This window comes from Micromys minutus (assembly GCF_963924665.1).
Source record: "Micromys minutus genome assembly, chromosome: 3".
Lineage (NCBI taxonomy): Eukaryota > Metazoa > Chordata > Mammalia > Rodentia > Muridae > Micromys > Micromys minutus.
The window spans coordinates 85,403,217-85,429,167 of record NC_137972.1 but is presented as its reverse complement, the minus strand read 5'-3'; the positions used below and the strand labels follow the sequence as shown (position 1 = coordinate 85,429,167).

The window sequence follows — 25,951 nt, the reverse complement described above, 5'->3', positions numbered from 1 at the left end:
GTCATATCAATTTTCATCCAACACCACTGTCACCTAACACTTAAATATCTTTAAAGCATTTAATCTCTTACAGAAGCATTACTAGAAATGCAAGGGCCCTACAAGTAGATATCTGACATTAATGTGAACCCGGCTTCTTCAGTTAACTGGGATTGGAACATTGTCTATGCCTTACACATGGTGAGAGGAAACAAGCCACAGGATGTGATGTGATTTGAGCAATGCCTGGCAGGCAGGTCTTAGCCAATGCCAGATGTCATTATCAGGTGCTGGGCTCTCAGAAAAAGTTGAATCATGTACCAAATTAGATAACAAAGTATTAACAGATTTATAAAATTTAAAGCATATTAAAACCAGTAGTTAAAGAGCATTGCCACTTAAAAAACTTCCTGACATCCTTAAATACATTGAAAAAAAACTATCATGATTAAAATCAAATCAAACTGGGGCTAATCTTACAACATACTTGGGGAAAAATTCTCCATTTCTCTCAATTCCTCCTGGAATCAATGCATCAGTACAAGAGTACATTAGTCCTATGGATAAAATCTTCCCACCCCCACTGGGAATACAGCATTTACAAAAATGGTTATTTGACTATAGATTAGACACAATGTTTTAACAGCAACTGAGTTATTTACAAGTTAAGGATACACTTTTCCACACCCGTTTCTGTCTGTGCAACAGAAGACCAGCAACAGAAGTCAATCACTCAAGTGCAATCAGTGAAACTCCCCTTTCAGCTGTGACTGTTCTCTTTACAGCCAATGGAACCCACCACAGTAGAGGCGGGAAGATCAAGTCAGCCTATTGGAAATGACCTCAGGACCTAGAGCAAGGCAGATCACTACTCAAATGCTTGTTGCCTGAAGGTCCTGGGTTACTTCCCCACCTGGGTTAGTGCACAGACCCTTTTAAGTCACTAAGTGTTGCTCCTCAGTTTTGCCCTTTCCTCCAATTCTTGGGGTTTTTTGTTTCTCCATATTAAATGTGTCAATGATATCACAGAATAAGCTGACGGGATTTTGGCTGCTGGTGTACTGAATCTCTGAGCCATCCTGGGAGAACTGACATCTTGACAGTTCTGGGCTATGCACCTAGAGCAAGAACGAGCTCTCCATTTAGGTCGTTCTCCATATCACTATCAGAGCTTTGCAGTTTGTCTCATAGGGATCTTGTACATATTTTGTAGGTATTTTAAATGTTTGTGTTGGGAGGCATGTTAATGCTAATGGCAATGCATTTTAATTTTAAATTTCAATTGCATATTTCTAGTATATGTAAAAGTGCCTGGGTTTTGAACACTAATTTGGTATCCTGCAACCTTTTGTTGATGACTAAATTCTAGGGGTGTAAAGGCTGTCACATCTTCAGGAAAGAGTCAAGCTTTTTCTTCTTGGCCTGTCTCTCTCACATCCTTCCGTGTGTTCTCCAGAACTCTCAGAAGAACCAGAAGGACACTGGTGTGAAGGACACCCCTACTCTGCCTCACCTCCCACGCTTATAAGGTGGGAAAGCAACTCTCCTCACACCAGGATGTTCCCACTCCGCTGGGTTTTGAGAGGTTTGTTTTGTTTTACTTTCCATGAGTAATAGAAGAGTTGTTTGCCCACAGTGCTTTTCTGCAGCTATTGGTGGCAGCAGATGATCTTTCTCCCTCTTCAGTTTGTTAATATACTAACTGATTTTTACCTGTCAAACCAGCCTCTCAAAAGCCCAGGAGAGAATCTCCATGGTTACGGTGTGCGCTTTTCCTACACTGTTGAAATTCAGTTTGCTATTACCCCTTAAAAAGAGTTTTATACCTATAGTCATGAGAGATGCTGGCTGGAAGTCTTCTTGTAACATGTTCATCTTGGTTTGAACACACTCTAGTGCTGAGGTCATAAAGGAGTACTGGGAGAGCTCGCAGGAATGTGGGGTGCTTTTCTATTAAATATGTGATAGAATTTACCTGTGGGTCCTTGTATTTCCTATTACTATTTATCCCATGTCTTTAACAAACAAAGGCCTACATTGACTGTTTATTCAACAATTCAAGATTTTTGAAGTCTAAGACTGCTGCATCATTCCCCCCAGAGACTTCTAGACTATGGAATATTTCAGTCCTTCTAAGTTACTGTGAGTGAAAAGACAAATTCCACGAATTATAAACATTATAGGAAGCACTTTTTTCTTTTCAAATAATATATCCCTAGAGATGTGGGATGTGTATAATCTGTTCTGAAATCTGTCTCGAGTCTAAAACATTTGCTTTTTCTCTGTGTCATAAACTCTAAGGTCACTGGTTCACTTTCTCCCAATGGTTCACTCATCACTTCCTGTCTTCTAATCAACTCTAGTTATTTGTATGTTATTTTTATAGTGTTCGTTTAAAAATGTAATTTAATATTTTATTTTCTTAATATTTAATTTCTCAAACTCAAGTCTGAGAGGAATCCTGAAGAAGTTAATTTACGATATGGTGAATTACCTCCATCTAGAGGTTAATGGAAGTAGTGTTTTCACAAGGCTTGATTATCTATAATGTGTGCGCACATAGGTATATATTCATTTGTATTGATACTGAATATATTCTTAATAAGGGACAGTCATTTAGTTTCAATGACTCCTAACACAATCCCATTCATCTCTTGCCTACTTGTGATTCAGCAATGACACTGCACTGCAGAGATCAGAGGCAGACTCCTGGAATAGAAGCATGCTGAAAACATTAGAATACAACATCTAAGTTCTAGTTTCTGCTTTTCGACTCATTGTGTGTCTCTGCACACACACACACACACACACACACACACACACACACACACACACACGGCAGTGCTTCTGTATGTAGGCAACAGAAACAGACTGTTGTGTGACTCACATGCTGTAAGGTGTGTAGTTATAACTCAGAAACAGTAGAGCACAATAGAGTGTGACTCATATGGAAGATATTTTTATACCTACAGCCAAACCTATTTGGCCAACATATTATAAATTTCTTTTATTATCATGAGCCCAGAGAATTTTAGGTTGGTATGGTAAAGGCAATAGAATCTTATAGAATGCCTCAAAGTTACAGTAGAGAAGTTCTTTCCAAGCTGACCTACAACCCCAGCTATCCAATGAATAGTTATTTTGCAAAACAGATGGGTGGATTTAGCCTTCATACCACAGTCCAGCATTCTTGTTGACAGATGAGAAAAGCTTTATTAATGTCTTAATTTACCCCGAAAGACTCCAGAAGAGTAAGATTTTCCCTCAGCATTGTGAGGGCTAGCTATGAGATCAGCTTATTTAAATTCCACGTGTCACTTCACTAGTCAAAGCTTAAGATTCTCTTTCATTGTCACTGCAGGTTTTAATATTTGATTGAATGAAGGCCTTTCTAATAAGCAGAGTAAATATTAAACTGACATTAAAATTTATTAAATTTCCACTTTTGAAGTTAAAAATTGATACTGAATTTTAAAAAAAATCACGCAAAACAATCGGATCATTACTTTGTGATGAGAAAGCTTAACCTGGGAATTGAGTCCTGTTGTCATAACCAAAGTATTAATTTTACAACAAAAGCAGAGAGGGTGGAGGAGGTGAAGGGAAGGCAAAGTGGGCAACATACTGAGCGAGATTTCAGTCCCGGCTTCCTTAGAAAGCCAGGGCTCAGGCACTTACAAAGCCCTCAGAGAAGATTCGGTGTTGTTTCTCTATGAAAACCAAGAACTCACATGGATAAAGGTCCTCACTGAAGACAGTGTATACCTACTTCTAATGTGATTCCTCATGGGTCCAGAGAAGCAGAGAAAGGCGAAGAGGAGGAGGAAGGGGAGAGGAAGTGAAAGAAAGGCCACGGAGTTAGGGGAAACACAAGTGATTTTTTTTTTTGTTTTTTTTTTTTTTTGTTTTTGTTTTGCACCCTGATCTGGGTAACTAGGTCCCAGGCACCCAGTTTCAGAGGAGATGAAGAGAGGACAGCTTTTTCAGTACAAACTCATTTCAAGTATTCCTCAAAGTGAAGGGACAGAACACACAAGATGTAGGCAAACTAAGTAGAGATATAAAATCCAAGACTCCTATATACTACAGTGGTCTTCTAAGTCTGTACCAGCTGGTTCACTTCTAGTTCCCCCTCTCCTCGGGGCGAACTGAAGCACCAATGTGAGAGCTGCCTTACACTCTGAACGTGCCGCTTCAAGGGGCTACCACCAATGTACGCTGTGCTGAGGAGCGAGTCACATGTTCTAGCTCCCAAGGTTCATTCCACATTTTGACATGTGTTTCCTAGAAAACGGAGTACACAAAAAAACGACTGGATTTTTGTTTAGGAAGTTAAACCATGTCCTCGTGGATGGAGCGCCCCCTGCTGACAGAATAAGTAGACAGCTCTGCTGTTCGTGATCAGCGATAAGATGTTTTAGACAGATTTTGCCTAGGAATGTCCCTAAAGAAACAAAATAACCCCAGAGAGGGTAAATTTATGGAAAGCTACTTGGGCCAGGGAGTGGCACTATTTGGACTGTGGTCTTGTTGGACTAGGTGTGGTCTTGGAGGAAGTGGGCAGGGGCTGTAAGACCCCCATCCTAGCTGCCTGGAAGCCAGTATTCTGCTGGCAGCGTTCAGATGAAGACATAGAACTCTCAGCTCCTCCTGCACCAGGCCTGCCTTGATGATACTGAATTGAACCTCTGAACCTGTAAGTCAGCTCCAAATAAATGTGTCCTCGTAAGAATTGCCTCGGTCATGGTGTCTGTTCACAGCAGTAAGACCTTAAGACAGCCTACATTCAAGAAATGACCATAAGCTAATTTTCCTCTGTACCTAGGGTGACTGTATATTCATACAGCTCATAATGGATATAAAACCATCGGTGGCAGCAACAACTAAGGATATAAAAATGTAAAACTGAACAACAAATCAAAAGAAAGATAATTTAAAACAATATGCTTCTTTTCTTTTTCTTTTCTTTTCAGTGTAGAAGGGGGACACCTCCCTAAAACAAACAAACAAACAAGCAAACAGAAGACAGGGCCCTGAAGTGGTTTTCCTCTTTTGCTCCAAAGTTCGCCATCCTATGCCCACCCAAGTCTACGCGGCTTTGTGCTTCCTTATTTGCAGACTGGATTTCCCTTGACCTATGGAATTTGCTTTCCGTGACTCAGGTTTTCTGTGACTCATCAGGTTAAACTCAGTGACCTCCATGCTTCCAGTCTTTGGAGCATTCATTCCACATTTTGCTCAGAAACATGCCATAAGTTTAGTTTAAGAAAAAACTGGTATATTTAATTAAATGTAATTATAGTTTAACCTCAAAGGCACGAGACTTGTTAGATTCTCAGGAACTACTCATGTAGAAATATGTGAAAACATTCATAACCATAACAGAGCATGGCTGGCCAGTTCAGTGCAGCAACTGGGTTCTTTAAAACTCCCTGCGGTATGGAGAGAGGCACGCAATGCATACTGGGAAATTGGGGCCCCGGGAGCCCGTGTGCTTACCACAGATGGCAGTGTCCATTCATGGGTGCTCTGGTAATAGCTCTCTCTCCTAAAGTTTTTCCTGAAAGACAAAGAGGCAGAAGTTTAGTGTCATTAAACAGTGGGTAGGGAGGGAGTGAAGTCTCCAACCAAGTCAGTGGCTCCTAAATAGGGTCCCGAGGTGGAAAGTGTCTGTCCCCGGGGTCAGTTGCTTACTCTGGACGTGGGTCCTGATGATCTGTGTTTTAACAGCTTCCAAGGACTGTGACATGTTCAAATTTGAGACCCACTGGATTAACTGACTTAAGCAAGGACTAAGAAAGTTTTTTACTGTCACTTAAAAGTAAACACAGTATTTACTTGTAATCAGTTCAAACATCATTTGGTGTAAAAGACAAGGGATTAATGCCAACTAAGGTCTAAACGTGCTATTGTATCATTTTATCCATCTGGACACACTGATAGACAATGGTCTGGTTTAGAAGTGCGTGAACTGGGGACTTGCTACCCATTGCTAAGTAGGGTGTCAATGCTGCTCTGAACAGCCAGCCTTGGAAAGTGGGGTTCCCAGGGGAGAACAGATAGCAACTCAGCCTAGCGTGAAATATATAACCCAGGCCGAGACCTCTGAGCAAGCACACTCTGCTTAAGGGTATGTTTGGGCATGGAGATGGAAAGGAGTTTAAATAGTTGAACACAGGAAGAAGGTTAAATTAAAAGAGGAAAATGGAAGGATAGATATATCCAAATAAAAAGATTGCTTCGATGCCATTCCTCAAGAGACTTGCTTTCAAAATAGCTTCAGGAAGGGCTGCTGGCCCTGGATGTCCTTGGTTTGTCCAGCCTTACAGACTGATCCAGCCAGGACACAGAAGCCTGAACTTTCTCAGCACAGAGACTGGACACCAAATGATGCTCAGCTGCTTTCTCTTGACTTTACCTTTTTTTCTGGATTTCTTTGCCCCAAATAAGCAGGAAGCAATTTCAGGAGACTGTGATCCCGTTCTCTTAAGATGGGGTGGATAGTTTTGGTCACTTTATAAGTTTTTAGATACATTATCATTTAAGGGGATGATTACAAATAGTTATGGCCTTGGACAGGGAAGAAACAAAATAGGAAGCTTAGAGTCAGGAATTTCTAGCCTTTCTTTCCTTTTCTCTCCTCTTCTTTCTTTCTAAGGTGAAGGGAACAGGATTGAGAAGAAAAAGGGGAAACAAAATTATCACATAGAAATAATAGAACAAAAGGATAGATTATTAAATCTATTCTTCAACTTAGAGCTATTGCTATTCTCAAATAAGGTTATTTTTGTTTACATGGATATGTATATTTATACAGATTTAAAGTTTCTATTGTTATAAGTCTTTGCATATTGAAACAAAATTTAAGGTTAATTTTGTTATAACACAAGGTGTGCATACTTCGACTCTTTTTTGTATATGTATTATACCTATGCAATTCATTTAAAAATACAAGGTTTAGTCCTAGTCCTTCTAATAGCTGCTATTGCAAACTGTTAGGGATGGTTGAAGAATGCAAATTACTGGTCATGTCAGATTCTAGTCTAGGTTACCACAGAGATATGCATCCTGGGTTGAACAGATAATGGGTAAGTAGAGGCAGGTGTTGTTTACTTGCCTCTAGTAAGTTGTCATGGCCATGTTGTTTAGATATAGACAGTCATCAAAAATCTCAGAGACTTGTAAAATATGGCATTTAAAGGTTTTTTAAAAATTAATTTAAAGCCCTTTTGACATTTAGACATATCTTACAGCACCTCATTTTCAAAGATGACAAGCACTGAAGAACTCCCATGTGGAGCTGCTTCAATTTATGCAAGCTAGCTGGGCAAAGAAAACGGCCTGAGTTCATCTGCAGACAGAATGCTGTTCAGAAAGGACAAACACAGGGAACTCAACTACCAACTCTTCCAAGACAGGGTAAGTAAGTCCTTCATAATTTCTGCATCACAAAAGGTCTGTCAGATTTTCTGGGCCAGAGGGCTGAAGATGATGCTCCAGTGTTTTAGAGAATATAGGGACTGTCCAGGTGACATTTCTGTAATTTTTGGAAGCTGCGTCCCTGTACTTCCTGCACACTCAGGTAATGCATGTTCCTCCTCAGGTCTCTGATGGGGTTGGGCACTGGATAGTTAAAGTCTAATATAAGCTTAAGATGTTCAGGATTTAAGATGTTCTATGTCTAAGAAGATGATTTTAAGATGGCATTACAAATCAGGATAGAAACTGATTTACATGCAAAACTCTGAACTCACCAAGATAGGATAGATGATAGAATGCTTTATTTAAATTACCAAATATAAACAGACTTGCTTTTAAATTTAACTCTTACCTAATAATTTTCATTATTGTTTTATAATTGTTCCACTATATGCTGTTTATTATTATAAGAGAAAGAGCCCTTTTACTTCATCATAAAAGGGTAATTGTTGAGGCTTGGTGTGTTGTTATTTATTGTAATGCTAAATTTTTTATTCCAAGGTCTAGTTGCCTCAAGATGATGTATGCTATCTTTTGTTGTGCAAATCCTGCTTATTACCTTAAAACTATTGGTTAATAAAGATGCCTACAGCCTGTAGCTGGGCAAAAGTAGTAGGCGGGGCTTTAGTTCCTGGGCTTGGGGTCTGAGGAGAGACCAGAGGAGAGGGAGAAGAGGAGGGGAAAGGAAGCACCATGGGGCAGGTGGGTCGTGGGCACATGGCCATGAGGGCTGGCCTGTTGGAGTAGGAATGGCTGAGGCTGAACATGTCAAGTGATATCTCAAGGCTACTGACAGGGAAGTAAACATAGAGGGTTGATGTCTGCCCAGCTCTAATGCTTTAAGGCTTATTATAAATATAAAGGTTTTTTTTTTTTTTTGAATTTGGGAACTAAATGATCTAAGGTAGGGTAGAAGCTCCCAAATACTATTTACTGGAGAACTGAATTGTGATGGCCAGTCACTAGTCCTTTCTGTACTGTTACCTCTGTAGTGTGACACTCTGATGCTCACGTGTCACTTTTTACATCTCTCTACACCCCTTCTTGCTACACTTTATTTTAACACTGCTCCAGACACTAACATGTTGAGTTAATCTCTTAAATGTACAGATAAAAGTGATTTGTTTGTCTTACTTCAGTATGTGAATAAATTCCTTCTGTGTGAATGAAAATGGTGCCTTCTTCTTGTTGTGACATGGTAAATTTTCTTCTTAAGGATAAATCTCATTTTGACCCCATGCACCACTCTGGCCACTAGATCTCCTCTTATGTCCCTATTTTCCTATTTCATCATCTCATGTATTAACACCTGTTCTGGCTTCATTCTGCTACTGTGACAAACACCATGACCGAAAGGGACTTAGAGGAGAAAACGATCATAGACCGTCATTGAGGAAAGTCATGGTATGAATTCAAGCAGGAACTCAGGTGCAGGTCTGTTTGCCATCCCACACATGACTTCCAACCAACAAACTTACCCACAACCAAGGAAGAGCAGAAGAAAGCAAACCAAGGAGGATGGTTTGCTTGCAGGTGCATGCTTATCGGGCTTTATTGTTCAGTTCCAAACTATCTGCCAAGGTATTGGCACCACCCACAGTGGGGATGGGCCCTCCTACATCAGTTATCAACCAGGGCAATCCCCACAGACATGCTCACAAACCAATCTGATCTAGTAAATCTCTCAGCTGAGATTTCTTCTCTGACAACTCTAAGTTTGCCAAGTTAACAGTTGTCTTAGTTAGGGTTTTATCACTGTGAACAGACACCATGACCAAGGCAAGTCTTATAAGGACAACATTTAATTGGGACTGGCTTAGAGGTTCAGAGGTTCAGACCAGTGTCATCAAGGTGAGAGCATGGCAGCATCCAGGCAGGCATCGCACAGGAGGAGCTGAGAGTTCTACATCTTCATCAGAAGGAAGCCAGGAACAGACCTCAGAAGCAACCTCAGGCAGCTAGGAGGAGTGTCTCCAAGCCCACCCCCAGAGTAACACACTTACTCCAACAAGGCCACACCTTCTAATAGTGCCACTCCCTGGGCTAAGCATTTGCAAACCATCACAACAGTTAACACTAAGAAGGACAACTCACTTGCGCTCTTGTTCAATTTAAAATCAGAGTTTAGAGAATTTTACCTGTGGGAACTGGTTATCTCCATAAGAAAATTTCCTTTTGTGAACTTCTAGCTCCTGTTATCGACTCCTCTGTTTCTTTATACAAACATAACACTCTGTAGTCTTAAAAGAACATCCCATTTCTACTTGTCTTTTCATATATTATTATGGGAACAGCATCACCTTCGCAACGAAGTCAGAGGCTACCCTCCTGTATTTTGTGCTCTTAGTCCCATCTGCTAACAGAACACCCAAGAGAAGTGCTAGAGAGACATGTTACTGCAGGTGAGTGTCAAACAGTTTTCACATCAATATGCTTTTTTCCTCCCAACAGATATGAGTATAAATCCTTTCAGGATCTGGCTGAAAATTTCTTTTCTTTGAAATTAGTCTCTTCTCTAGAACTCCACTGTGAATAGCGTCTGATAAATTGATTGCTATGGAAAACTGCTTTCCAGAAGACGCTGGAAGGTGGTGGGTAAATAGCCCAGAACAAGAGGGGAAGTCTCCATCGTCCCCAGTGAGGAACAGCTGAAGCACTGGGGACACTGAGCAAGGAAATCCGGTGGCAGAAGGACTACCACAGATTCTGGTCATAAGTCCTTCCTGGAAATAGAAATGCCAGAACTAGAGTGGGAGGGGTTCTCCTTTGCTATTTCTTTCTCATACTACCATAGAAAATCCAGGCAAAGAGAACGCTTGAAGAAAAATAAACAAAACTGGAGGCTCAGAGAGATGGGTGCACAGGGGCTTTGACAAGAAAGCATTCTGGCATCCAATGGAACATGAATACAACAACCAACAACAATAATTTGATAGTCTCCTTGGTTTTTATTGTGACTATTGTTATTGTGGAAAATTTCAAATGTATGCAAAATGTACACATGGAACAACCGAGACGTTATTTCTGTGTGTTCCTGGCCTACCATGCCGTAGGAAGTGAGTTGTGAGTTTAACTGATGGTACACCTGGAGTCCACAATCCTCCTTGGATTTTTATTGCACTTCACATGCTAGCACAGGTGTTTTAGTTTCCTGTGATACCATAAACTCAAAGAGTAAAGTCAGGGTATTTCTTTTCCTCCAGTTCCCTGCTTTACTATTATTAGCTCAATTGCTTTAAAGGAACATACACTTTAGTCCCAGAAGACCATTTTGTTCTGTGTTTATTTACAGTGTTTTGTTATCAGAATATATGGAAATGGATTGAATCTTTAACTTAGATGATTTTGCTTGTTTTAAGCCCACTGATGGCTTATTGTGAAAAATAATGCCACCTGAGAACACCCAGTCCTGACAAATTACTTACCAACATTAGCATAATGTTTCTTTTCTTGTGTATTTGTAGATAGGTCATACATGTCTCCATAGGCACGGGCAAGCCGCCACAGAAACTCTATTTCTTCATTAAACTGGGAAGATAAGATTGCACATTAGACTAATACATTACTTTGCCCACACTGCCATAATTGCTTTCATTGTTCCTTAAAAAATTTCAGCAGGTACAATGGTATTTATAGATGACTGAATTTATACTACAGATATTTAACATTTTAAATCCAAATATTTATGGCTAAGAAATATGAACAAATATAGTGTTACATTTGGATCTTAAATCCTTTATGTTATACAGATGTAACTGCACATTCCCCTGGACCAGGCATCCTCTCTCTGATTACCCTTTGTAACTATCTTCTAGCAGCACAATGAATAGCTTACTGAGCATTTTAAGTAGTATCTGTAAGTTAACGTGCATATACTCAAAAAAATATTACAATGTTTACCTAAATAATGCAATTATAAGTGTAAAATTTTTTTAAGTTTTAAAAACTTTTACTGACCGATAATCCTTGCACATCTTCATAACTAGAATCTGATCCTTAGTATGTTTGTATACTATGTGTTGATCAGTCTGGGCTCACATTTTTACAGTGTACTAAAGTTTCTAAACCTTCTAGCAAAGGTTAGGCTTATATTGTTCCTGGGCAAAAATAGAGATTTTATTTCTGCACGAGTTATCATGAGCCCTTATAGCCTTTCTTTCAGTGGTGATTGTGAGACTGATTAACACTTCAAGTCCAAAATTAAACTCTGTATAAGAACTAATTGACATAAATAGCACTAAACACTGACAGATACTACACTGAAAGCAATATAGAAAATTAGCCAGGTGTGGTGGCACACGCCTTTATTCCCAGCACTTGGGATACAGAGGCAGGCAAATCTCTGTGAGCTCAAGGCCAGCCTGGTCCACAGATTAGGTTCCAGGACAGCCAGGTACATACAAGAGAAACCCTGTCTTGAAAAACAAAAACAAAAGAAAAATTAAAAAACATTTTTATTCTCTCCAGAGAAGACATTATGCCTAGGTATAATGTCTTATTCTTCATGTTACAAAACACGCATTAAATATCCAAGTTAACAAAATCAAAGTAAATCTATATAATGCTGGCACCTATTTTTGTGATCTTAGACGAACCCAATTAACTCAAATTTAATTTTAAACAAATACTCGTCTCATAAAAGTACATCCTTATTCTTTCCTTATGGATTGTGACACAGTACTGTAGTTTCAGTCTGAGCTGGGTGACATTTTTATAAAGATTGAAAACTGTCGACAAGACACTGTCGCACAGCTCTTACCTTTTCTTTGTGGTCACAAAGTATTTCAAAGCTCTCCATTTTGTGAGACTCATGTATCCGTAAATGGTCTACCTTCTGAAGAAGAACATCCAACTTCAGTTCCTCTATGTGTGTGTTAAGAGCCTTAGGGACCGGGAAACTTTGTTCTTCTGTGTCGGTGTTAGCTGTAATATACCTAAGGTGACAGAAGCAACCACCAACTCCCTTTAGACTTACACAAATCAACAAAAGCAATGTTCTGAAGTTATTGCACGATGTACTAGAGAATGTCACAGCACCCACTGTCACACAGAGAAAGGCCCAAGAGCTGACTACTAACAAAGACTTGGGCAATTACAAGGGCATGCCAAATATTTCTGTGACTTAATTTCTGACCCATCTTCTCAGTCACTGGCCCCTTCAGCCTCAAGGCATTAACTTGCTGTTTTCTCTGAAGGAATGTTCTTTTCCCTAGACAGCAACATGACCTCTACTTTTGACTAATGTCTGCAGCAATGCGCCTGTCTCAGCGTGGTCCACCCAGATCCTTCTACCCATTCTACAACCCTGAATCTTTCTTTCTCTTCTCCATGTGTTCACATTTTTTCCTCTGTGACACATACTCTCTTTAATGTGCTATTAATAATAACCCCACCGCATGTGTTTATATTCTACTTTTCCAGAATCAGCTCCACCAGAATGCATGCTTCTTTGGTTCACTAACGAAAGGACTAAGTATCCAAAGTACATTCGCTAGATGCTGTTATCGATCATGCCAAGCTGGAGGGACTCAGCAGGCACACAAAATGTGTGCGTGCATATTTGCACATGTTCGGGTATTCTTCTATAGTTGAACATGATGCTCTAACTTTGCGTGGGCACGTGTACAATGGGGGTGCACTTGAATGGTATGTGGAGGCCAGATGTTGACACCAAGATTCTTCAAGAGTCACTCTCCACCTTGTTTTTTTGAGACAGTGTTGAATATTTCCCTGAGGCTCACCTAGTAGCTACACTTGCTGTACAGAAGTGCCTGAGACCTACCTGTCTCCATCCCCTCAGTGCTTGGATTACACGTGGCTGTGCCAGCATTTACACTGCATGCAGGGATCTGAACTCAGGTCCTCATGTTTGTATGGCAAGCGCTTTTCTGACTGAGTCATTTCTGTAGCTCTCACTGTTTTAATTCTCAAAAATAATTACCACCTGTTTACGATGGCTAGTTTTATGTTAATGTGATAAGCCAGAGTCATTTGAGGGAACATCAATTGAGAAATTTCCCCACCAGAATGGCCTGGGAGATATCTTCTTGATTGATAATTAACATGGGAAGGCCAAGCTCACTGTGGGTGGCAGTGCCATCTTAGGCTGGTGTTCCTGGATGGTATTAGAAAGCAGGTTGAGCAAGCCATGGAATGCCAGCCAATACGCAGCCCTTAACTGGCCTCTGCATTGGCTCTTGCCTCCAGGTTCCTCTCCTCATTTCCTTTGATGATGAACTGTGATATGGAAGTCTAAGACAAACAAACACGTTCCTTCCCAAGTTGTTTATAGATGTGGTGTTTGATCGCAGCAATAAAAACCTTCACAAAGACAGAGATTGGTACCAGAGAGTGGATTATTTCTGTGACTCTCCTGAACATGTGTTTCTGGGGAGACAATGGAAGGACTTTGGAACTTTGGACTGGGAAAGGCTGAAAGATGGTGTGAGCAGTAATGTGGCACAAGGATGTAATGGGACTGTAGACTCATTGGTGCCTAGGAATGAGGGCAGTGGGCAGAGGAATAAAAAGAATGCTTAAGCCTCTAAGAAGACTCTTAGAAAAATGAGGGTTGAGCATATGGTAAGAAGTGGAAAACCTGCAAGTCCATAAACACATAGACCTTTAATAAATGCATGCTCCAAAAGACTCAAACGCCCCTGAGCTTTAGTTGATCACTGAGAGTCTTCTGAAACATGGAGCCAGTCCACAGTCCCCAGTGTTTTTTCAAATTCTCAATTTTCAACAAAACTCGGAACATACAAGGAGATGGTGAAAGGTAGTTAATTCAAAGAAAGAGAACACTTCTCTGGACAAAAAAAAGCTAAAAAGCTTTAGAGTTTCTAGTCAATAGTTTTAAGGCAATAGCCTCAAATTTAATTCAAAAGCCAAGGAAAGAAAGAAGGAATAAAAAGGATAAAAGAAAAAAATCATACATGAAACAGAGTGTCAAGAAAGAAACACATGTTAGGAAACAGAACTAAACATAGGTTATGGGGCTAAGACTGTGATAAAGAAACTGAAGTCTGCTGGAAGCAAGCAACAGGAAAACCTAACATGAAAGCAAACAACAGGCAGACAACCTGAAGATGTTTACTTTGAAAATGTGAGAAATAGAATAAAGAATGAATGAAAATAGACAAAATCTGTAGGGTTTGAGAGACACCATTATGTTGACCAAATTCATATGATGAGGGCTTGGGAGAAGACAAGAGGGGCAGTGGGGTTACTTGAAAAAAAATTGCCAAAATCTTGATCTGAAGGACAAGTACAGAAAAGTTTCAGTTGACTCCAAATAAAGTAATTTAAAGACAGACACCCCAGGCACCTTACACTTAGGCTGCTAAGTGTAGAGTAACTCTCAACTTCATAGGGAAAAAAAACAAAAATAAAAACAGGATAATTAAAACAATCCTGAACAATAAGAGAAGTTCTGGAGGGAATCACCATTCCTGACCTCAAGCTTTACCACACAGCAATAGTGATAAAAACTGCATGGTATTGGCATATGAACACACAAGTTGATAAGTGGAATTGAACTGAGGACCCTAAAATAAACCCACACATCTATGGACAAAGAAGCCAAAATCATACAACAGAAAAGAGAAAGCACCTTCACCAAATGGTGCTGATCTAACTGGATGTCAGCATGGAGAAGAATGCAAACATCCTTACCTCAACACTCGAATCCAAGTGGATCAAAGACTTCAACATAAAATCGCATACACTGAGTCTAATAGAAGAGAAAGTGGAGGGCACCTTGAACTCATTGGTATGGGAGACAACTTCCTGAACACTAATGGCTCAGGCTCTAAGATCAACGATTGCTAAATGGGGCTTTATGATATTGAAAGCTTCTGTAAGGTAAAGGACACTGTCAACAGGGTGAAATGGCAGCCTAAAGATTAGGAAAGGATCTTTACCAGCCCTACATCTGACAGAGGACTAATATCCAAAATTTATAAAGAACTCAAAAAATTAGAAACCAACAATCCAAATAACAATTAAAAAGTGGGGCACAGATCTAAACAGAGAATTCTCAACAGAGGAATCTCAAACGGCCAAGAAACACTTAAAGACATGCTCAAAGTCCTTAGTCATCAGGGAAATGCAAATCAAAACGACCCTGAGAGTCCATCTTATACCCATCAGAATGGCTAAGATCAGGAACTCAAGTGATTGCTGATGAGGATGTGGAGCAAGGGGGACACCTCTCCATTGCTGGTGGGAGTAGAGACTTATACAACCACTTTGGAAATTAATTTTTCTGAGAACACTAGGAATAGCTTTACCTCAAGATCCATCTTTACTCCTGGACATAAATCTAAAAGATGCCCCACTATACTATAGGGATATTTGCTCAACTATATTCGTAGCAGCTTTATCTGTAATAGTCAGAAACTGGAACAATATAGATGCCCCCAACTGAAGAAAGGATAAAGAAAATGTGATACATCTGCACAACAAAATGCTATTTAACTATTAAAAGCAAAGACATCATGAATTTTGCAGGCAAATGGATGGAATTTGAGAATATTGTCCCGAGTGAGGTAACCCAGAGCCAGAACAACACATATGGTATAAACTCACTCACAAGTGGATATTAGCCATAAAGTGCAGGATAGCCATTCTATAATCCACAGAACCAAAGAAACTGGATAATAGGGAGGGTTCAAGGGAGGATGTGTGAACCTCACTCAGAAGAGGAAACTAAATAGTCATTGGGGGTAGATGGAAAGAAGAAACTGAGTAGGAGAGGGGTTGAGGAGAGGAACGGGGATGGTGATCAGGTGTGGCGTTAAGGGCAGTGAGAGAGGCCTGGGAGTGAGGATGGAAATTGGGGAGGGGGTAACTCTGGGGACTAGCTGGAGGCCCAGGAGGGAAGAGGATATGGAGAGTCTATGAGGGTGACTTTAGCTTAGATTCCTACCAGCGGGGGATATAGAGACAGAAACGGCCACCTCATGTAGCCAGGCAGGATTTCCAGAGGGAAGGAGGGGGACATCAATCTACCCACAAAAATCTTCAACCCAAAAGTTGTCTTGCCTTCAAGATGTGCAGGGCTAAACATGGAGCAGAGACTGCGGGAACAACCAACCAATGGCTGGCCCAACTAGAGACCCATTCCATGTGAGAGATCCAATCTCTTACACTACTAATGATACTCTGATATGCTTGCAGACAGAAACCTATTGTAACTGTCTTCTGAGAGGCTTTACTCAGCAGTAGATAGAGGCAGGTCCAGAGAATCACAGTCAAACACAAGGCAGAGAGCAGGGAGTCTTATGGAAGACTAGGGGATAGACATCAGCAAGTCTGGAGCAAGTGAGGGGTCAAGGGCACCACAAGAAGATCCACAATCAACTAACCTGTGACCATGGGTCTCACAAAGCCTAGGCCACCAACCAGAGAGCATGTAGGAGCACCTAGATCCCCTATACATTAGTAGCAAATGCTCACAAAGTGCTCATATGTTTTCCCTAATGAGTGGATCTGAGGCTGTCTAAGTCTCTGTTCTCTACCACTGGATCCTTTACCCTCTTACTTGGAATGCTTTGTTGGGCCTCTGTTGGAGAAGTTGTACCTAACACCTGCTAGAACTAGAAGCTCCAGGGTGGTGTGGTACCCAAGGGGCTCTCCTTTTCTGAAAAGAAAAGGTGAGGGTAATGGGGGAAAGGGATTTGTGAGGATGGGACTGGGAAGAGGGGAGAGGCTGTGATCAGGATGTAAAGTGAATTTTTTATAAAACAGAAAGTGGTAAAGGAAAATCAGCGCATGTCAAGGGCCGTCACCTTTAACAGACTCTGCAGTAGAAGCATTGTTGACCAATTGGCATTTTAATACCATGAGGAAAAATAAAAGAAATAACAAAATAACTCTATAGCTAGCCAGAATGGTTCTTCAAAAATAATGGAGAGATTAAATATTGCATCAAAAGTGAATGGATTGATTTCTCAATAAAACATACATACTGGCAAAATAAATTTATAAATTCAGGATTCAATTATATGATGCTTACAAAACACTGAAGATAAACAGGCTAAAGGTCAAAGGTGGAAAAAGATACCCCATGCAAATGATGACTAAAACGTAGGCTAACAGTAACTATACCAATAGACTTAAAGTGAAAATCTGTGACAGAAACTAATTAACACTGGAACTGGGTAGCTGAACTCTGCATTTTGATTAGTTATGGTTTTCTGTGATGGTCTCTACCTGTATTACAAGATGGCTCCTTGATGAGGAGTGAGGCTTATCCTTATCTGTGGGTGTAAAGATGCATATTTAGAGTGTAGTTAGGGGTTATGCTGGCTTAGTAAAGTGATTGTGGTAGGTTCTTCTCCAAGAGAAGATCCAAGACCTATGACTTCACTAGCTCTGGGTAGTTGGGATAGTTTACAATATTAGGCATGGTTTCCCTTCTGTTGAACAGTACTTAATTCTAATTAGAGAGCTGTTGGTTACCATCAAGGTATGAGTGCCCAATGGATTCTTCTACAAAACATATTCTGTACCTACGGCTCAGAGAATGCTGCAGAAGGATTGAAAAGACTATGAGAGCCAGAGGACTATGGAATTTGCTGCACACATAAAGTCTCACTAACATGACTATCTAAACATGAGCTAAACAAGGACAACAACAACAGACATGCCAAAGTAGTTGGGGAAAGACCAGGAAGCAGACTTCAGTCCTACACAAAGATTATGGACAACTAAGGGATGCTGAGAGTGGGAAGCATAGTCTTGTCTAGGGATAATTTAACAGTAATTAGTCACTCCTGAAACATACATGTTTCTATTCATATATATATATATATATATATATATATATATATATATATATATATGTATATATATATATAAACTTAGCAGGTTATACTTAGGAATAGAGGCATGTATATATATATATAAATATGTACATTCATACATATTTATGAATATCATAACAATGAGAAAAAGAGACTATAAATTTGAAAGAAAGCAAGAAATATACAGAAGGGTGTGGAAGGAGGCATGGGAAGGAGAAATGATGTAATCATATTGTAATCTCAAAAATAAATAATTTAGAAGGATAACAATATATTTAGCAAAATGATGAATTTATTAAGAATAAATAACAATAATAAGTATCTGTGTGCCACACATCAGACTTCTGAATATATAAAGCAAAATCTGACAGAATTGAAGGGAAAAGTAACAGAACAGTAGTAAAAGCAACATCAGTGTCCTACGTCTCTTCTTGCAGCACTAGGGGCTGAACTCAGGTTCCCACACATGTCGTGCAAATGCTCTACCATCAAGCTACATCCCCAACCTTTATGTCCTACATTTAGTAATGAATAAAACTATAGCATATCAGGAAGACAATTGATTGGGAAATGATGTAGATATTACTGTAGACCATGGGCCATATAAGGCCTCTATACAATAACAGACTACACTTGTTTCTCAAGATAAGCATTCTTCAAGACAGATCATATGTTACACCTCAAAATAAGGCTTAATGAATTTAAAAATATTTGCAATGCATAAACTTTTTTTTCTGTCTCTTAGGATTCATACAAGCACACCACCATCATTCCTGAAACAGACTCTCTTTTCTAATCATAACAGAATGAAATTAAAAACCAGCAAAAAGAAGGCTGAAAATCCAAGTATATTTAGAAATTTAACAGTATCTTCTTTGAATATGTATGAATGTATAGGTGGGATGGGGTGTATTCATGGTATTTAGGTACACATGTGTATCTGGGTACATGTGTGTATGTACATATATGTTTATCTAGGTGCATGTGTGTATGTACATTGTAGATTTATGCTAAGGCAATACATGATTAGACAGGGAGAGGAGGTGGAAAAAAGGAGAGGAAACGGAAGAGGAGGAGACAGGGAAGAAAAGGGAAGAGGAGGAGGAGTGAGAGGAGAAGGAGGAGTGAACGGAATGGGAACAAGAGGACTGATTATGGCAAGTGAGAGGGATTTCTTAGGAGGGGAATAGAGAGTATAGTGGTAAATCTGCCCAAAATAGACCGCAGTTTGTTTTCCTAATTACTGAGTCGTGTTTTCATTGAATGGGTTTATTTGGGTTGTAGAGGAAAATGCAACAAATTGGCTATTGGGTTGAAAAGGATATTGCAACATTACATACATGTGCATTCAGATGCAAGTGTGTATGTGCATATATGTGTATCTGGGTGCATGTGTATATGTATGTACATACATACATGTGGGGTCCAAAAGACAGACTTGGGTGTCATTCCTCAGGATGCTCCACTTTGGATTTTTGTTTATTAATTATAGTCATTATGTGTGTGCATATGTAATACCCCTACATAGCATGATGAGAAAGTCAGTGGAAAGCTCTGCGAACCTTGTGCCTTCCTTTCACATTTATGTAGTTTCTGGAGCTCAGACTCAAGGTTGTTAAGATTGGGTGGCATGAGCTTTTACCCACTGAGTCATCTTGCTGGCACACCTTGTTTTGCTGAGACAGGTCTCTCACTGGGACCTAGGGGTCACTGATTAGGCTTGGCTAATGGCTAGATAGCTCCCAGGAACCTACCTGTCTCCATATTCACCAGTGCTGGGATTACAAGTGTGGGCTTACCACAACCAGCTATATTCTCATGTTTGTGTGGTAAACACTTGAGTTACTAAGCTATCTCCTCATTCTTGTTCTTAGTCAACCAGCTGGCCAAATATAAAACCATAAGGACCACTACAAGATGTCCTGTTGAATGTGAATGAAAGCATACAAAATTCCAGGAACGCAGCAGAAATACAAGGAAATTTATAGCTTCAAATTCTTACATTAATAAAGAAAGTACAAAAACAACCTAAATGTACACCATGGGAAATTGGAGAGAACAAACTTAATTCACACACACACAATCAAAACACAAACAAACAAACACCAATAGGGACTAAAATGAAAATAAACAATAAACTAGAAAATGATAGAAGAAAAACATCAACAGAAAAAGTATATGCTCTTTAGAAAGATCAGCAAAATTTGTCTTTGACTGACTGATTAAAAACAAAAGGGAGAGTCAACTAAAATGAAATAGGAGACATAAGTTAATAAGCAGATGTAGACACATTAAATAACTGAGAGGAAGGGGGCACATTTCTCAAAACTCACAAGTACTAGACCGAATCAGGAAGACATAGCAACTCTTAACATTTAAAACAAGCAAGAAGGGGGGGTGTGAATTAGTAATCAGAAGCCCCCAGCAAGTCTAAAGTCCAGGGCCAGATGGCTTCCTTGAATGTTGCCAAATATTTTTTTATTTGAGACAGGGCCTCACTGCTTATCTGCAGTTCATCTGAAACTCCCTACATAGACCAGGCGTAACGAAATCACAGAGGTCCACCTGCCTCTACTTCTTAGGTTATGGGATTAGAAGCATGTGCAACTGGGCCCAGCTCTACCTACATTTAAAGCGGGATGAATAGCAGTGTTAGTGAACCTGTCACTGCTCTGCCAACTGAAGTGAGAAAAATAACTCAGATGTGTGCTATGAGTCAGAATTGTTCTGATAGAAACATCAGACAAAGATACTACCAGAAAAGAAAACTATAGACCAATGTCTCTGATGACTATTAGGCAAACATTCTCAGGTACCAGCAAAGAGGATTTAACTACATATTATAAAAGATTAGAGCCCACAACAGAGTAAAATTTATTATCTTGGATGAAGGAATAACAATACATGAAAATAAACCAGCATAACATACCAATAGCAACAAAATGCAAAGAAAAAACAGTATCATTTCCACCAATGCAAAGAAAAACGTAGTTGGTAAAAGTTAGCATTTTATGATAAAAATGAAAGAAAATTGCTTCAATGGACTAAAGACTCCATATGAGAAGCACAGTGGTATCATGCCCCATGATGAAAGATGGAGAGCTTCCCTTAAGACCAGTTAGTAAGGAGGAAACCGCCTACTTTCACAAGTTCAGTTTAATATTTCACTCAAAGTTCTATCCAGAACAATTAGGCACGACGAAGAAATAAAAGGTATCCAAATGAAAACAAAACCCAATATCACACACACACACACACACACACACACACACACACACACACAAGAACATGTAACACACACATACAGATTCATGTATGCACATACACAAGTACATATGCACATGCACACATATCGTAATATACATATGCACACATGCACATATGCACATATATAGGCATGTATATACAAGGGCACACATACACACAGGCATACAAACACCAGAATCTTATAAACGCATGCAGCAAAGCTGAAAATACAGTAAACAAGATTCAGCTGTCCTATGCATTGGTAATAAGCTATATAAAATGTAAACAGTAAAAACTGGTTTTATTTCTAACAGTATTTCAAAGAATAAAATAAAGACTAATTTAAGCAATTTATTGACTTCTGTTCTAAGAGTTTGGCCTGCTCCATTTCTGACTTAGGTGTGTTCCCTTTTTTTTAGGCAACCTCACTTAAAGGGAGTCATCACATTGATGTTGAACTTAGCATCAACACCTGATTTGCATCATGATCCCAAACTCCTTGACTCAAATAATCCTCCTGCCTCAGCTTCCCAAGTAGCTGAAATTATATGCTTGAACTCCTGTGCCTGGTGATATATATCCTTATACCATATTGTTCAAAGAGTATAAAATAAGATAAAAGGGAAACTCCTCTATTTATAATAGCCAGAAGCTGGAAAGAACCCAGATGTCTTTCAGTAGATGAATGGATACAAAAATTGTGGTACATTTACACAATGGAGTACTACTCAGCTATCAGAAACAATGACTTTATGAAATTCCTAGGAAAATGGGTGCATCTAGAGAATATCATCCTGAGTGAGATAACCCAGTCACAAAAGAACAGACATAATATGAAGTCACTGATAATTGAATACTAGCCCCAGAAAGCTCTGAACACCCCCAAAACAACCCGCAGGGCCATATGAAGCTCAAGAATAACAAAGGCCAAATAGTGAAAGCCTCAGTCCTTCTTAGGAAAAAAAAATAAGTGTATAGCACCCTCTCAGAGTGTGGTACACCTAGACCTTAAATCATTAATAATCCAAGAGCTAGGAATATAGCCTTGTGGCAATTTTTGGTATTCAAAGATCATCATGTTTAATCTATACACACCAAGAAAACGCTGACTGTTTTCATGTTACATTCTGTTCCACATGTACTTTATATTTATGGTAATTAGTGGGATTTCAATGCATACTATCAAACCTCTAAAAGAATTGCCAAAATGCTTTTACAAATCTGCATATGTATCTCTCTTCTTTAAATAAAGTTGTAAGAAAAAAGAAAAAAAAAGGAAATTCCTCATATGTTTATAGGTTTCATATTAAGATACCAATACTACTCTAAAATAGTCTATAGATTCACTGAGATCCTTCTCAAAACATCAGAAATAATCTTGTAGGCTATAGAAATCTATCCCGAAACTCATTTGAAATCTCAAGGAACACCTGGTGGCCAAAACAATGTTGAAAAAACAAATAATACTGGAGCTCTCACATTTGTCAATTCAAATTTACCACAAAACAAAAGAATTAAAGCAGTGTGATATGAGCATTAAAATACACTCATTATACTAACAGAACAGAACACAACCAGCAATAATCACACATTAAGCATATGGTCAAATAACTTTGACAAGGGTCCAAGACTATGTTACTTTTAATCTGTTTAAAAATAAAGCCACTGATTAGAAAGAACTCCAATAAAACCATCAGAGAGCTAGACTGAGACAGCCACTCTAGCACTTGTCTTGGCTCAGCTCTCTGTGCCTCAGTGAACTCAGTGAACTTCAGAACTTCTGTTCTGAAGCCTTAGAGCTTTACATATTGTCTTGCACTTTACTATTAACTATATTTGTATTCAATTATCCAGCACAAAAGAAAGATAATACCATAACACCATGACCTAGCTGAAACAACAAAACATTTTTCTATCCTCTTGAGTGATCATTTGTCTTGCCTTCTTTATCACCTAATTTAAACTATTTTAAAGAGTGCTCAGCATCCCTAGTCATGAAAGAAATGCAAATTAAAGTTGCCTTGAGATACCACCCCACCCCAGTCAAAATGGCTGTCATCAAGAAACCTGACTGAAGTCTGGAGAGGATGTGGTACAGGAGTCTTTATTCACTCCCGGAGAAGCACAAATTCAAACAGACATTACGCAAATAAGTTTGAAGGCTCCTCAAATTAAAGTTAGAACTACTGCCTATCACAGCTGCTCTGCCACTAGGCATACACCAAGGCCTTAATGGTGAAGAAAAAACAGTATCATTAACAAGTAATGTTGGGAAAACTGTATTTCTACATAAAAAAATTGTTTTGACAAAATGTCCTTTGGTGCTAGAGCAATGACCAGCAACCGTTAAGACGATCAGTTTGCTATATAATGAGGTCCGAGTTCTGATGTCAGTACTCACGTAACAAGCTAGATTTCATAACAAAGAAATTGGTAAATATATTTTAAAAACATTGTCTCCAGAGGCACTTAATCAGCATTATAGCCACAAAATAACACCAAAACATATCAAAGACCTAACTGCAAAACTAAACTACATGACCCTTAGAAGGAAACATAAGACAATAGCCTCATGTCAGTGAGTCAATAATTTCTTGGCTACAATACCCAATGTACAGGTAATGAATAAGTATTAAAGCAGTTGGATAGATCAGGATTCTACCAAAATATAAACCTCCTGTGTATAAAGAACATAACCGGGAGAGTCAAAGGTCAACCCAGACACATGGAGGAAATTCCTGCAACTCGCTTTCTGATAAGGGTTAGTGTCCTCAATACACAGGAACTCCTAGAAGAGCAACAACAACAAAATGGATAATAGGATTTGAATAATTTTCTCCAAAGAAAATCACATCAAAAGATGATCAAACTAAATGGAATATCACTTTACACCCAAGCAAAACAAACAGATGTCGACAAATTAAGGAAATGAAGTCATGCCATGCCTTTCTGGTATGAATGCAAAACTAGTGCTGGTATTGCAGAAAACATTAAGAATTTTAAAATTAAAAATCAGATGGTACTAGGATCTAGAAATTTTTATATAGACACAAAAACAATTTAATGTAAGATCTTAAATTGTCACATGCCCTGGTCATATGGTAGAGAAATCATTCTGGAACTGAACTGGAAGCGTCCTCGGGCCTGGCTATCCTTTGAATTGCTGGGAAATGTCTTGCAGATGCTGGGAGACAACTGCCATTCATAATTTTACACCACTGTGAACTCTTCAGTGCAATAGTAACTACTGGCCAGGCAGGATAGACCCACTAGTGCAGTGATGACAGCAAATCTGTTAGGAGAGTAACCAACCTGCTCTCTAACTGGATTTAAAACCTGCTCCACAGGAGGAATTTCACAAAGCCTGTGGTTGGGGAGACCACAGTCCCTAGAGAGGAGGCTACTATTGTCATTTTGCTAACTGGACATGACATAGCTGTCAAACTACCCTCTGAATAATCATGTTTGTGTCAATGGATCAGTGGTACTGTCAGCTTTGATCAGAAAAGCATCTTTTTGCAGAGGGCAGCAGTAACTTCAGAGACCCACGGCCGTTCAAGTGTTGAGAATAAGTGATTGCTGACTGCTCACCAGTAAGTGGGGCGTCTATATTACACCCTGCAATGTTCTGGAAATATCACAGAATGGGTGGGAAGAATGTAAGAGCTGGAAAGCAGGCGGTATGGGGTGCAATGCTTATATCAGGCATGGCATACTATTGTACTTTTGAATTTACAGAAGCTATACACGACCTACACCAGACCTGTGCCTGTACTATAGGCCTGTCTTCTTGTCACAGAGTAGGGGAAGTTCTTGAGGCCCTTTCCCTCTCAGAAAATTCATATATTGTTACTGTTTCCTTCAGTCGGATAGCCACTGGTAATGTGTCCATGCTCCTGGAGAGAGATCTTTCTCATTTTCCTATACTAACCACAAGGAAACTGATTGGATCATTAGCATAAAAGAACATGAACTAGACTTGGGGAGCTAGTTGAGAAAAAGGAATCAGAGAGATGAGCAGGAAATGAGAAGGTAGGGGTATAGGGTTGAAGTGCTTTGTATACATGTATTAAAATGTCTCAATGAAACCAATTAGTATGTATAATTGGTATGTACTAATAAGATGTTAAAAAGCAGCATCTCAAAGAGGCTTTCACACCCTTGTTCACAGTAGAATTCACCAGTTCAAACATGGAAGAAACCAAAGTTATCCACTGATAGATGAATGACTAGGTGAGATGTGACTCACACATAAAATGGGATGTTCTTCTGCCTTACGAAATAAATGTTTTGATATATGCTACACAAACCTTTGGCAACATGATTCTAAGTGAAACGAAACCATTGGAAAAGACAGATACTAACAGTTCTACTTAGAGAGCCAGTCAAAACCCATAGAAGGCAAAAGGCTAGTAGACAGGGAAATAGGGAAGAAAAGA

General features: G+C 39.3%; 1 protein-coding gene across 3 annotated transcripts in view; it reads right to left on the bottom strand.

The window, feature by feature from the left end:
- Window positions 1-25,951, bottom strand: part of RMDN2 (regulator of microtubule dynamics 2) — a gene marked incomplete at its 5' end in the record, with an annotated part of 47,705 nt that overhangs the window by 7,900 nt on the left and 13,854 nt on the right. For all 3 annotated transcript variants that reach the window (XM_080913904.1, XM_080913902.1, XM_080913903.1), the window contains 3 exons: window positions 5,479-5,539; window positions 10,884-10,986; window positions 12,218-12,392. In XM_080913904.1, the coding sequence (XP_080770030.1) occupies window positions 5,479-5,539; window positions 10,884-10,986; window positions 12,218-12,392 (339 nt within the window). The remainder of the gene's footprint in view (window positions 1-5,478; window positions 5,540-10,883; window positions 10,987-12,217; window positions 12,393-25,951) is intronic.